Source organism: Acanthochromis polyacanthus, chromosome 9 (genome assembly GCF_021347895.1).
Source record: "Acanthochromis polyacanthus isolate Apoly-LR-REF ecotype Palm Island chromosome 9, KAUST_Apoly_ChrSc, whole genome shotgun sequence".
Taxonomy (NCBI): Eukaryota; Metazoa; Chordata; class Actinopteri; family Pomacentridae; genus Acanthochromis; species Acanthochromis polyacanthus.
Window position 1 is genome coordinate 15892461 of NC_067121.1, and position 14801 is coordinate 15907261.

General features: G+C 38.8%; 1 protein-coding gene across 4 annotated transcripts; it reads left to right on the forward strand.

The window, feature by feature from the left end:
- The first annotated feature begins 4967 nt into the window (after window positions 1-4967).
- tpm4b (tropomyosin 4b) lies at window positions 4968-13327 on the forward strand. 4 transcript variants are annotated; one of them, XM_022203681.2, is made up of 9 exons: window positions 4968-5284; window positions 7441-7566; window positions 10848-10981; window positions 11424-11541; window positions 11624-11694; window positions 11835-11910; window positions 12133-12195; window positions 12276-12345; window positions 12540-12773. In XM_022203681.2, the coding sequence occupies exons 1-9, from the start codon at window positions 5171-5173 to the stop codon at window positions 12620-12622; spliced, it is 855 nt and encodes a 284-aa protein (XP_022059373.1). In that variant the 5' UTR covers window positions 4968-5170; the 3' UTR covers window positions 12623-12773. The 4 variants fall into 4 exon arrangements, with proteins under 4 accessions (XP_022059373.1, XP_022059372.1, XP_022059375.1 ...); XM_022203680.2 differs by lacking the exon at window positions 12540-12773 and adding an exon at window positions 12988-13327 and having other exon boundaries at window positions 4975-5284; XM_022203683.2 differs by lacking the exons at window positions 4968-5284; window positions 7441-7566 and adding an exon at window positions 9463-9782.
- Window positions 13328-14801: the final 1474 nt, after the last annotated feature.

Here is a 14801-nt window from a genome sequence, read left to right on the forward strand (position 1 = left end):
GTGTCGCTGCCCTCCACAGATCACTTAAGGAATTCTATTAATGCAGAAAAACTCAGATTTTATGGCTTCACAGTGTTCTGCGTTGAGTAGCTGAATCATTTCAGTGAAGGCTCTGTGACTCTAGTTTCTGACAGCTCAGGCTACAAGAGGATTGTCTCTGTGCTTTAGTTTCTATCAGCACGTCATTTGCAGTTGCATTTTCCATCAGGATGCCTGCCATTCACTGCCAGTCCATGAGTCAGTGCACAGTGACCCAGTTTGAACCTGATCATGACCACATTGTCTGCCCTGCCATTCTTGTATTCAACATGTGCTTCAGTGTTTGCTATATTGAAATATAAAATTCATCTCTGTTTGGGTTCTGTCATTCTTTTTGCTAGAACTTTCCTATTCCACGTTGTACTGAGCTCTTCCACTCGGCTGTTCCAGACTTGAAACAAGTGAGGCTGCACTTGAGTCTGAGTAAATGAGTGTATGCAAAGGTCAGACTTCTTTTATAGAATAAGACAGCTATCGTTTTACCTGCATGTACACTGCTGTTCAAAAGTTTGGGGTCACCCAGACAATTTCATGTTTTCCATGCAAACTCACACTTTTATTCATGCACTTACATAACTGCACAAGAGTTTTCTAATCATCAATTAGCCTTTCAACAGCTCATTTAATTAGCTAACACAATGTAGCATTAGAATACAGGTGTGATGCTTGCGGGAAATGGGCGTCTGTACTCATTTTTTTTTTTAAAGAGGTTTTAGTTGTTGATCCAATTTCAGTGCCTTGATAATCCAGAACTGATGTTATCAAAGCTAATACATATCTTTCATAGTTATCCTAACAGCTATCAGTGCTTGTCAAGCATCTTAGATAAATTCTAGATTTCCAACACTCGTTGAAGTTCTAAAGCATCAAACCATAATCTTTAAAAGCAATCTTAAAACTTGAAAGTTTTTTATTATTTTTTGCATGTAATGCACATAGACCCACAACAGCAACAACAATCTTATTACTCTCATTATTTCTGTGTATTTCTGTATTAACTTGCTGCTTTCTGTCATCAGTGATGCTTTTGTCTTGTAGCTCCCCCAAACTGGAGGACTGGATGATGATCACCATTTCTAGCTGTTTTGATTTTAAGACTTCGGGAGGGGGTCATAGTTAAACATGGTGTTAGACTATGACCACATTTTAAGATCATTAATTAATCATGAGATGTATTGCTTAACAATGACATTATCATTATCTTTCTGTTATGCTAGTGTGTTTTCATAATGACCATTTTTATATAACTATATCCCCTTCTTAAACTTGTTTTCTTCTTTCGACCCTTTCATTACTTCATGTCAGTGATGATTGTTCTTTATATTTGATTGTGAAGCTCTTTGTGAATTTCCTTTCTGGAAAGGTGCTATAAACTTTGCTTGCTTGCTTCTTTTAAGCATCTCATTTCAAAGCCTTTAAAGAATTAAGCACTGATGTTGAGCGATACTGCATGGCTCACGGTTGTTCCTGTTCATCCCAAAGGTTTGGCAGCCGAGATCAGGGCTCTGTGTGGGCCAGTTAAATTCTTTCACACCAAACTGTGAAAAGCCTTACTTTCTTGACCTGACCTTGAGCAAAGGTAAGTTGACACGATGAAAAATCATCCTCAGACTCTTCAAAATACAGTCTTAAACATTACCATATGCTTCGTGTTGTAGCTTCAATTAACTGAAGTGAAACTAAATGAGAAACAAATGTCTTCACTGATGTTAGATTTCTCATTTAAAATATTTAAATCACTGCAAAGCTTCACTGTCATAAATGCTGATGTGATGTGCAATTAAATCCCGTCATTCTAAGCTTCAACTTAATGCAGCTGATCATCCTAATGACTAAAACTGCTGATGTGTAAAGCTCAGATGGCAGCCAAGCAACAAATACTGACTTCATCAGAGGTGAAAAGACTCTTGAAACATAAGTAGAAATATTGCTGCTTCACATGTCTAAAAATATACCACTTATTAAGTTGTCAGTGTTTTACAATACACAAAGCTACTGGAGTAATTATTACGATAGCATGGTCTTGATATTAAAATAACGTTTCAAGCCTACTCAAACAACTGGTACTTTTTACATCTGCATATTGTGACACAACTTTAAGGAATATGATGAGTGAATAGATAATTTTGTGACATACATGCTGGGAAAAAGCTTCATTTTTGTATCAATTAACCAGAAAGCAAACTGAGGCGAGGGCATTAAAAATATATGCATGAGTGAAAACTGGCGAGCATTAGTATGAAAAGCCTTTCAGCACTGGTCTTTGCAAGACAACTGTTACCCCTCAAACTGACAGATCTGTGTTCCTTTGGCTGCTAAGATAGAGTGTAGACATTGTCAGGAGTCATGAATACAAGTGGACTGAGCTACAGACCCAAATATAACAGACTGCTCCTTCCCTCAACCACTTCCAGACGCTGTACATAGTGTTTGTGTCTTAGTAGTTGTGTAGTTAGTAGACATGTCTGTACAGAAGCCGGACAGTTAGGCTTGTCTCAGTACGCTATGAGTCAGTGTATCACACAGGCATTACATCTGATTCATCAGTTATTGCCACAACAGGCTTTTACAATCTTGGATGTTCATTATTCTGTACTGAGGCAGATTTCTGCTGTGAGTACGACTGTTGATGTGAAAAAATTGGATGTTACAGGTCTGTCAATGGTCTGAAAACATTAAGGATCCAACAGTAATATTTACATATAGCATTCCCTTCTATGACATTTAGCACTTAAGACTACTAAAAACTAGTTTGTATTCTTCATGGTATGTAGTGCTCTTATAAACTCTAATCTGTTCCACCATTCCCATAGCCTTGTGATTTATACTTAGCAGGACTTTCACTCTACTCCCAAGGCGATACTCAGGCTTTTGGGGGAGTTTTTACCATACAAGGAGAAGAGGAGTTTTGCTCAGTTTCCTGTGGGAGGATTCTAATTTCTCTGGCTCCTCTTCTGATTCACTCTGTCACTATTTCTCTTTCTCCTGTTCTCTCTCTCTTTCTATGTTACCCGTCTGGGCTCTTCTGCAAACCTCCTTTAAAATCACTTTTAAACCTGAAAAGCATTTCACTAAGTAAAATTTGTAATCATAACAATGTGTGCAGTCACTATTGTGACAGACCAAATAAGGTACAGACCACCACTGTTATCTCTTAGAGTCATGATGTAAGCTCATGTTAACCCCCTGCTATCAAACTGCCATCACTTTCATGAATTCCTGACAAAACAGGCTGCAGTTTCTTTCCTGTGTTGAAGAAAATGATCATATTGAACTTACAGTAATCTTGTACTCTAATTTCAAAGATTTGTACATTGTATTGCTTAAATTTCAATTTGGCAGGTTTCCTGAGGTGGACTTCTGGAAAGGCAGCCTCAAAATACATGTACGAAGTGTCGTTTAGAATTTGCTAATATTTGTGTAACTGTGTAGCACATTCCTGTCTGCTGATGTGGTATGACGTGTAGCAGGCCCTGACCTCAGAACTCAGACAATTTCACCCAAACTAAGAGTAAGCTTTCAATATCTTTTTTAGTATGTAATGCAATGTAGTCAAAAACGATTTTAAGTAACTAATTCATTCTGACAAAAAAGTGCTCAAGACATACAGAAACACTTACTACACTTACTACGTCAGTTTACCAGGAAATATTCTAAATCTCTTTTAAAATCTGTAAATTTGCAGGTGCATGGCATTTACTAGACAATAAACAATGTTTCTCAAAGTGCCAGGTTTGGTTTCAATTCGTCCTTCCTGTATTGTGTCCACTGTATGGAAGCACAGCCATGGTAGTGTCTGTACAACAGTAACATCAACCAAGAGGATATATACTGCAAAAGTGGTCATACAGCATCAGGAATAAGAGATACATTTGTCCAAGTTTATCCTCAGGTGTTACTTAAATGGCTACTGTACTGTTCGTCTGGGGTTCCTTGTAATCTTTATTTTTAGCCGCTGCAGCTGGCACAGAAGTCCATCAGTTGATGTCATCGGGACAGATGTACAGTGTTCACCTCCTACCCTGCTAAAGAAAATGCCTGTTTGCACCAAGATTGTTCCTAGATTACAAAACAAAAACATAAATAGGAATATCTAGTCTGGCTTTAATTTTTGAATGTCTTTTTCTTGTCATGACATAACTGATATGACTTTCTGATTTCATATGTGCAAATAAAGAGCATGAAGTAAAAGCCAAGCATGACCCATTTTCCAAATATCTCATAAAACCAAATCATATTTCTCTCATAAGTACAAGTTGTATCCCTCAGTCAACAACATTTTTTATCTTGTGTGCCTCACAAATTCCATGCAACAGATCTAAATAAAAATGTGGAAACCAATAGTAATTAGGAGGATCTTAATTGCAGTGGATCTATGGTTTCTTTCTGTGCAGCTCGACTTCAGCGTTCCAACGGCCTGGTGTAGATCACATGCAGACACGGAGCTCTTCCCCCCAAATTTTCTTTGGCTGGATAATTTTCCATACAGCCCTTTTTCATTCAGCAGTAGAATGAAAACTATGTCCTTTCTAACCAACTCTGGTATTAACATCAGTTTCAACATTCCTAAGTAAGAGCACAGGCATATAGATAGCACAAAGGGGGAAAGTAACTCATATTACTAATGTGAACAATGTCCTTTTGAATTCTTAGTTCTGAATCCTTTTCCTACTTCTGATCTGCTATTACTCTCCTGTTCTGATCAAAACAAAAAATCCAAACAAGGACATTGGATGAGCATTGCACAAAACATCTTTACCATGGTGTTCCTCCAAAGAGCCTTTGAGAGGTAAAGTTTAGATTAGGGAGGGGGGCACAGTAAGTAGAGTAGGCAAGGCGGGGAGTGGCGAAAGGGGCAACCGATGGGAAAGGGCTGTCACTGGGGACTGGGGCTGTCTCCAAACCTCCACTCAAGTTTAAAACACACAGAGCTCCACCAAAACTCAGTTTACATCCTCCTCTCCTATACTCACTAGGTCTCTTTCCTCCTCTGCATCTGCCAGTTGCTCTCCTTGTCCTAACCTAGTGAGGGCTCCTGCAAGGCATCTTCCATCTGCACCATTTTTTCACTCGAAGAAAACAAAACCATATTTTCCAGAAGTCTGTAAGGCACTGAGACGCAACATTCATCATGGAGGCCATCAAGAAGAAGATGCAGATGCTGAAGTTGGACAAGGAGAATGCCATTGACAGGGCAGAGCAGGCTGAGTCTGACAAGAAGGCAGCGGAAGATAAATGCAAACAGGTGAGACCTAAATGGAAAGACTTTATGGAATTTTAATGTATTCAATATTTATGTGTCAAAAAAGAAAAATATGATCAAATGCAAATAAGGTAAATAAGATCAGAGTAAGTAAACAAATTGCTTTAGAAAATGTGCATGTTGTAATAACTAGTCTTTGTTGTTGAAATTTTATGTGATTTTGTGCATGTTTTCAATATTATGATATATATTCAAACGCTTTCCTAATAATTTGATACCAGCAACATTGCAACAATATTATTGTGTCATGTAGTTGCTCCGTATACCATGTCATGTATGTTGGTATAATCTGACTTAATTTTTTCAGTTTTTATAATCCACTGACTGTTTTGTGATTGCATTTCTTTCTGATTTAAGAATTAAATAAATTGTTCTTTGAAAGCCTATTGTGAACAATTACAATTACCATATTATAGTGTAGTCTAAAACAACCTAATCATTCATCACCAAGCAGAGGGGCTCAGCATAAAATTTCAAGTATTTCCCAAGAGCACCAAATGCTGAATTGCAGTGAGCAGCTGATAGTCAGCTCCAGGTCTGGAAGATGTTCACAAAAGCACAGACAGAATGGCACAGTGACAACTGCTGGAACTATGATCCACAGTGAATAAAATACATTACGTCAAGCTATCAAGAGTTAAAACACACCAAGTAAAGTAGCTATTGTTCAGACTCTAGTAGACCAAGTTTCACAACATCCTGATCGGAACTAAAGTATGTACAATATTAGAGAAAACCTCACAAATTCCAAATATGTGCACATCCATATTTGGTACTGCAGTGCTCACGCTAAAGACAGCTTGATATTTCCAGGACTAACTTAATGACAGTGAAATTGTAGCACTTGATACAAGCAAAGTAGAATCTGGAAATGTAATAGGATATTTGAGGTGTCTGAATAGAGGCAATTAGTGCACAGTGGGAGGTGGTGTCATCATTATGGTGGTACGAGAGGAATGTTACAGAGCTGAGAGTTGGAGATGCTTGGACAAAGCCAGGAATGAGATTAAAGCAAGTGGAAAGAATCCTCTCTCTGGTGGCTAATGCCCTAATCATACCCCTAGAGAGCACAAGAAGTGACAGTTGTCACTGGCACTGCACATATGGAGCCCCAGCATGTCTTCTGCATCAAGGAACAGTCGGCATGAAATCCTAGAAGATTATGCAGAGCTCTTTAGTTTGTTGGGATGACAGGAATACAAGCAAGCGATGCTTTCTTTGCTATTCTTGGCAAGATAAGTTGAACATGAGAGTGCACTCAGGCTGAGAGAAGGCCCTGGAAAAACACAAAAGTAACATGAAGTATCAGCATCTATTACTCAGAACATCAGGCAGAGACTCCAGCAGTAGGTAAAGGACTGGAGCATACAAATAAAAATGTAACTTTCAAAATTCAGTAGCTGTGTGTCTTCAGAAAGAATGTCTAGTTTATTTTTAACAATCCACAGACTTAATGGTGAAAGATTTACTTTGGAGCTTTTTTCTACTGAAGATATAGTCAGAATTAAACAGGCAACACAATAGATTATCAAAATAATAACCCAAAAAAGGCAATATTAGTTGATCTATCAGCTATATTTGAATATACTCACCATGAAGTCTGTCAATACCAAATGTGTGACTGTTTTCAAGGAGCACGCATGAATTTATAAACCCATTATCACTATAGTTTAAACCCTGGACCAGCTGTACTGCATAACTTACATCCGGAATTACACACCTTTGTGGTTTACTAATTACATTGTCTTAAATTAGTTTTTATTTGAAATCAATTACTTGTTCAACCCTGGTACAGAAATGCATGGTTCCCAGAGGATGAATCCTAATGACCATGGAGATGCTCAGACTTTTCATCTGGTTTTACCACCAGACTGAAATATCGGAGTATGTACCAAATGGACTATAGAAAGATTTGTGGTATCAAGAAGATAAAAGTCTTAGAGTTTGGTAACAGCTCTGAAGATTTTCTTGCATAATTGTACACTAGTGACCATTACAAACAGAATAACTTATGGCCATTCTTATTGTAACTCACCTGTCTGAAAAATACCATGAATATTCCAAAACATCCACATTCAGCGAGCCTGTAAACATATTCAAGACATCACTGATTTTCTGTCAAATTTGCCCTCTGTCAGCTGGAAGATGAGCTGCTTGGTCTGCAAAAGAAACTGAAGGGAACAGAGGATGAACTGGACAAGTACTCAGAGGCCCTGAAGGATGCTCAGGAGAAACTGGAACTGTCGGAGAAGAAAGCCACAGATGTGAGTTTACCAGAAAGACGCCATCTGAAACACATTACTCACTTTACAACCTAAGTCATTCAAAGTATCAATATCCAGTCTTTCAGATGGAGCGAATTACTGATCTGTCCATGGTTGAAAAAAGACCAGTAACAGAGATGAAAGCTCAAAATTAGTTTAAAAGAAATCAGCCAATGATTTCTTGGCTCGTAACACTCAGTTTGAGCATTGCTTCTACTATTACTTACACAACACAGAAGGGGCAGTGTGGGACTCACTATGATAGTTTTGTGTAGTTTGGTTGTTCCTAACTGACAAAACACAGGAGGACATGTTGAAATGTAACAATACATAATAGAATAATGAAAGTAATAATGAAAACAAGAGGACAAACAGCCACAAAGTGAATCCTGAAATGAATTCTTGCTTGTGTTGTACGTTGCTTTGGACAAAAGCGTCTGCTAAAAGAAATTGTAGAATTGTAGAATTGTAGAAATGACTCATTTGTATCTTCTTACCCAAATAATGTTGAAAATAACCAAGTTGTTGGTGGCTCACTGAGGCCTGTAACCAAACTGTTTCTCAAGCACAGACAAAACTTGGCCAGCCTGTAGCCGACTAGGGGAATCCCAGGAATGCAGCTTAAGCAAACAGAGAACCCCATACTGCAGTGTCTAATGAAATCAATGCTATGGCCTTTCTTTGGGTGGAGATATTACAGTGTCCTCTGTCTGGTCTTACAGTACATACCTAGTCCAAGTGCAATGGTGAATGTCACTGACTTTAAAACAGCATTTAGGTTTACTTCATATTATTATCACTGAAATGTATCTTTTCCAGTAAGATCTCAAGGTGATTAGACTACGCATTACCTTTAATATACAGCAACTGACACCAAAGAGTGAGTAAAGGAAATCTGTAAACAGGCGGAGACTTGGCCTCACTGGCTTTCAGGAAGGAGCCAGTATAATAACACTGGTATGACACAAGAGATACTATAGCTTGGATAATGACACATGGAAATACTTTCTGTTGCCTCGTTAGTTCTTTTTAATATTTTTGGTAGATTTTGTAATGGTTTCATCTCTAATAGTCAGAGCCCAACTGAAGTGAATACAACATAACTTCCAAGGACCTCCACAGTGGAGCTTTAAACTGACCAATGAGAGCAGGTGAGTTAAGACCTCAGAGGTTAAAGGTGATCACGGACGATTTCTCTCTCAGGTTACCTATCAGGTGCACACAGATCTGCTTTTTGTAGGTCTGTCTGCTACTGCTTCTTCTTCTAATGTGTTTCACACTGCTTATGAAGGATGCTGATTTATAGAAATGTGATACAAGGACAGAAAGAGTAAATAAATTCAGGCTACTCTAAAGGGTGAGCAGGAAGAAGCAGAACGGGGCGTTGAAGGAATGTGTCGCCACCCCATGGCTACAGGTCATGTCTGCAACCAAATCAATTTACATTCCAAGCCACTGCAGGTCAGATTATTACCGCCCCACCCCACTCTTGACCCATGTTTCTCCTCCCTCCACAACCAACGCTCTGGACCACTGTTTTCCATACAGTCTGCCATTTGCCTCTCTCTCTTTCACCAACTTTTGCTTTCTTCCTTTTCTCTTTCACACAACCATATCCGATCAAATGTTATAAATCACATTAGATATGATTCACATTGATCACACAGTGACTATGACTCAGACATACACCCTTCCTTTTTTGATCCTTTCGCATTTTAATCATACCAGGAAATAGCAGCCCAAGAAACACCTAAAGTTTGCCATATAAGTCCACAATAGAAAACCCAGGCTTCCACTCACACAGAGTGACATTACACACCTCTTTTGTGGAGGAAAGAGCAGTGCCTTCCCCTCCTAAATCCTGTGATGTCATCTGAAACAGGATTCTTCACAGGATTGGAGGATCTGGCCGTAAATTTCCTGAAAACTCCCAGCCCTTTTTCCCATACCAGCTCTGCGCGTCCCTGATTTCCTGCCCGAGAAAAAGATTTCCTCGGAGTCTGTAACTTTGACGCAAATCAATAACTTGGGAGCAGTTCGGACTGCTACCTTTTGGGCTCCCTTTTTTGTATTTTTTTTGAGAAAACAAAGCAGTCTAAATCATGGAGGCGGTGAAGAAGAAAATCTGTTCCCTCCAGCAACAAGCTGATAAAGCAGAGGACCGTGTCCTGGCAGTACAAAGGGAACTGGACACTGAACGGGAACTGCGCGAAACAGTGAGATAAAATATCATTTGAACCAACTCCACACACATTCTATGTTAATACTTAATGCTCACACACAGTTGTTTAGCATCTTTACTGAGGAGAAAAGAATTTATTCATGGTTTGTCAGTCAGAAGTGGACTGAAGGTAACGAGAACAATGCGCACATAACTCCGGTGCAGGAGGGTAAACCGTGCCTGTGTTCGCCAACTGTGAGGTTTTTATTCTAGTCTGGTCAGCAGAGTTGTTTCAGAGGCAAGTTGAGACTGTGGAGACATTCCTTTGTAGAATTTCGTTCGGCAGGGTTATCTAACTTTAACCCGCCCCATATCTGCTCAAACACCTCAAAATGCTCAAAATGCACTGCGCGTCCTCGTCACCGTATTACCTGCCAACAGGCTGGTTGAAATAACAAGAGACTGTAGGTTTGCGTCCATTCATTCCAATAGTTTACGAGACACCAGGTAGTACACAAAGGTGCACAAGGGTTTTTTAATCATCAATTGGCCTTTCAACACGATTGACTAACACAATGTAGCATTAGAACACAAGAGTGATGGTTGCCGGAAATGTTCGTCTGTACCCCGTGTTGATATTCCACTAAAATTCAGTCGAATCCAGCTAAAATAGTCATTTAACATTAACAATGTCTAAACTTTAATTCTCATTCATTCAATGTTATCTTCATTGAAAAAAATGTTTTTCTTTCAAAAATGAAGACATCTCTAATTGACCTCAAACTTTTGAACAGTAGTGTATGTCAGCCTACAACTGTATTTCTGTTATGCTGCATCAGTATGTTCTCAAAGAAGCAGGTCAAGCTGCAAAGTCCAGCAGTCTTCATGGCTGCTCAGAGTGAAGCTGACCATGAAACAGGAACAGATGTGTGTCCAGAGAGAATCCATCTACAGCTCTCCATGCATAGCTCAGCATACTCGCACCATTTGACTGCAGGGATGGAGTAAACAGGACTGCAAATACACCAAACCCAACCAGTCCTAATGTCTGTGTGGCAGCTGCCTGTTTCCTGGCTGACCTCTGACTTCTTTCTCTCAATGTCTCCCTGCATTGCTAAAGGCTGAGGGCGATGTGGCATCTTTGAACCGCAGGATCCAGCTGGTGGAGGAGGAGTTGGATCGTGCTCAGGAGAGGCTGGCCACAGCCCTGCAGAAGCTGGAAGAGGCTGAGAAGGCTGCAGACGAGAGTGAAAGGTGACGATGGACATCCATCTGTTAATTGCACTTAGAAATGTCCATATTTTTTAAAGAAAGCATTTTTTTTAGATTACATTAAATGAATCAAAAATACACTGTAGACATTGTTATTGTGGTAAATGACTATTCTAGCTGGAATCGGCTGATTTTGAATGAAATATCTATATAAGGGTACAGAGGCCCACTTCCAGCAACGATCACTTCTGTGTTCTAATGCTACATTGTGTTAGCTAATTGTGTTGAAAGGCTAATTGATGATTAGAAAACCCTTATGCAGGTATATTAGCACGCAAATAAAAGTGTGAGTTTTCATGGAAAACGTGAAATTGCCTGGATGACCCCAAACTTTTGTACGTGTTCAAGATGCTTTATTTCAACAAGTATTGATTCTCCTTGTGGTCTTGCTACACTAAAAGTCATGTCTCTTTCTCGCCTTTAGAGGCATGAAGGTGATTGAGAACAGAGCCATGAAAGACGAAGAGAAGATGGAGATTCAGGAGATGCAACTCAAAGAAGCCAAACATATTGCTGAGGAGGCCGACCGCAAATATGAGGAGGTACAGAAACAGAGATCCCATTTAAGCTGTTCTTCAGTTTTCAAATGAAGCTAATCTTGCTTTTAATGTCTTTTAATGGCAGGTTGCCCGTAAACTGGTAATCCTGGAGGGTGAACTGGAGAGAGCAGAAGAGAGAGCCGAAATTGCAGAGCTGTAAGCACAAATACAACAGAAAAGTTCCATAAATTCTTTCAGGCATCATTCACATATTACCAAGATAACATGGCATTTTTAAGCATGTTCTAAATGAGAGAACTATTATCATTAAAACACATTCTTCCTCATTTCTTCAGTAAGTGTGGTGACCTGGAAGAGGAGCTGAAGAATGTCACAAACAACCTCAAGTCTCTAGAGGCTCAGTCTGATAAGGTAAATTGTCTGCCAAATTTCTGCTTGACCTCAAACAACTTCACAGTCATATTTGTAGTTGAATACACAGCACTCTGCATTCCTTGCTTCAGGCCAATTTCATGCTTTATAATATATCATGTAGCATAAATACTGATACAGTACAAGCATGAAAAGGTGAAATACCACATTTTCACAAGCTAAAACATTGACAGTTCAATGATTAACTTTGTCTCTGTGCAGTACTCTGAAAAAGAAGACAAATACGAGGAAGAGATCAAAGTCCTGAATGACAGACTTAAGGAGGTAAATTTACGTTCACTTAAGATGTGTTCATTGACGGAGGCTATGTCTGCATGATCAAAATGTTTATTGTCTTTTCAAAGGCGGAAACTCGTGCAGAATTTGCGGAGAGGACAGTTGCGAAGCTGGAAAAGACCATAGATGACTTAGAGGGTATGCTTCATTTCAGTTGTCTATTTCAATCCTACAGTAATCTGCACTGTTTCTTTACAGAATCTTTAGTGTTCTTAATCTTTAATGAATGGTTTCTCTCTTTCTCTTTCTGATTTCCCTCCATGGTCTACACAAACCCGCATTTTCCCTTTGAACCTTCTTCACCTGCTTTCACTCTGCCCTTTGACCTGCAGACGAACTGTACACTCAGAAGCTGAAGTACAAGGCTATCAGCGAGGAGCTGGATCATGCCCTCAATGATATGAACACCTTGTAAACATCACATTAAGCTTAGGAAGCCCTCACTTTCCTTTTGACTCTCTTTGCCTTATTTGAAGCACTTTGTCTCTTCTTGTTTCCCTTCACTCTCACTGCTCCTTTCCCTTTTGCATTGAACTGAAGCTCAATAAAGACATTTTTCTCTTTTACTCAGACTTCTGTCATTTCACTGAAACCTACTCTTTCTTTCACTGCAGCTATTGTGGCGTTTCTATTCTGCCGACTTGAAAAAGCCAAATAAGTGTGTTTCTTAATGCTCTGTCTGCTCTTAAATGAACTGTATTTTATTAGTATACCCACTTCACTTATGTGATTATTTAATGTGTTCACTGATTTTAAATCTCCTGATGCTTTTTATTACAGAGAACCTGTCGAGTGCAAAAGAGGAAAACATAGGAATGCACCAAGTCCTGGACCAAACTCTGCAGGAGCTCAATAGCTTGTAAAATGCAGAGAAAAACATCAGATGATTTTTTAAAAAACTTGTTTTGTGAAAGATATTTTCTACATGCCATTCATTCTCTGTAATTTCCCATTTATTCATGGTTGTTAAACACATGTAGGCCTTTTACATATTTATGGTTCTTTATTTTTTCTTTTCTTAAAATGGTTTTGGGGCCATGTGATTTCAGTTTCGGTGCTGGACATGATGTAGACCAAACTCTGAGCACAAATAAAACTGTTGATGACAGTGTTGATACTAGCTGCTGATGCTGACATGAGTTTTATGTGTTCTATTGACTGTGAGTGCTCTGTGTAGGAATGCACTGTTCCACATATGTGTTTGTGTGTGTCCTTGAGGTAATTTCAACACAGCCATAAACCGTACCATGAAGAGCTTACCCTTCAGCGTACATGTGCGAACATGCAGTGCTTTTCACAGAGAGAGTGAATTTTCTGTTGTTTTTGTGCTGCTGTCTCTTTGCTTCCACAGCAGTAAAGCCACTGAATGCGGATTATTTCATTAAATACACAGCATATAATTGACAATTCAGTCTAAGTGTTAAACACAGCTAACACCAGAAAAGATTGTTAAAGGTTATATTATCATCAGAAAGTAAGAAGTCCCTCAGACTTCTTGTAAAACATTAGCTTAGGTTACCTAACATGTAAATAAGATAAGGAAACAACTTTTATAAGTATGATACAATACTGAAATTAAATAGGAAAGCTAAAATAAAGCTACAATACTAAAAAGTAATGCATGCAATTATACTGAGGTAATAAGTGATGTCACACATGACGATGAAGTAATGCACATTACACTGACAATGTACATAATGATGATGAAAATGCCATTCATCAACTAATTCAGGCAGAAGCACCATACAGTAAAGATAAACATAGACAAGTAACTACTAATAAACACATGAATGATGAGCAGCGCTATACACAGAGGAAAGTCAAGTGATGTGTTTGAAAGTGATGGAAAGAATTGTGCAGCTTTTCTTTCTCTTTTTTCTTTTTGATCAAAACCGGTCAAGCTCCAAAATATAATACCATTATGTAAAGTGTGAGTACTGTTATCCAATTTTTACTTCAGTAAGGGAAAAGTATTATTAGCTAAATATATTTGAAGCATCAGAAATAAAGAGAATCACTATGCAAACAACTGCATTACCATTATAGCAAACAATAGATAGGAATATACTCGTATCCAATATCACTATAAAGTAATTCATTTTAAATTGTATCACTTCTCAATAGTTACATAATTTTTAAGTTGAAAAGTAGAGTATTTGCTCTTATATTTAAATTGAAAATTGACACTATATATATTTACTATATTGAAAATACAGGCGAAGAAAGTCCTAGAGGGTCCTGGGTTGTGAGCCTGTGATCTTTCTGCATGAAGTTTGCATGTTCTCCCTGTGCATGTGTGGGTTTTCTCCAGGTACCCTGGCTTCCTCCTGAGATTTTCCAATTTGCATGTGAGATGCTGGGCTGCACAGTGGAGTAGTGGTTAGCACTTTTGCCTTGCAGCAAGAAGATCCCTAGTTCAAATCCCAGGGTGGGCCTGGTATCTTTCTGCATGGAGTTTGCATGTTCTCCCTGTGCATGCGTGGGTTTTCTCCAGGCACTCTGGCTTCCTCCCACAGTCCAAAAATATGCTGAGGTTAATTGGTTACTCTAAATTGTCCATAGGTGTGAATGTGAGTGTGATTGTTTGTCTGTAT

Excerpts from the sequence above, each read along its gene's own strand:
- tpm4b (XM_022203681.2), top strand. The coding sequence starts at position 5,171 with ATGGAGGCCATCAAGAAGAAGATGCAGATGCTGAAGTTGGACAAGGAG. Across the intron at positions 7,567-10,847 it reads CGGAGAAGAAAGCCACAGAT|GCTGAGGGCGATGTGGCATC; the intron begins GTGAGTTTACCA and ends GCATTGCTAAAG. Across the intron at positions 12,196-12,275 it reads TGAATGACAGACTTAAGGAG|GCGGAAACTCGTGCAGAATT; the intron begins GTAAATTTACGT and ends GTCTTTTCAAAG.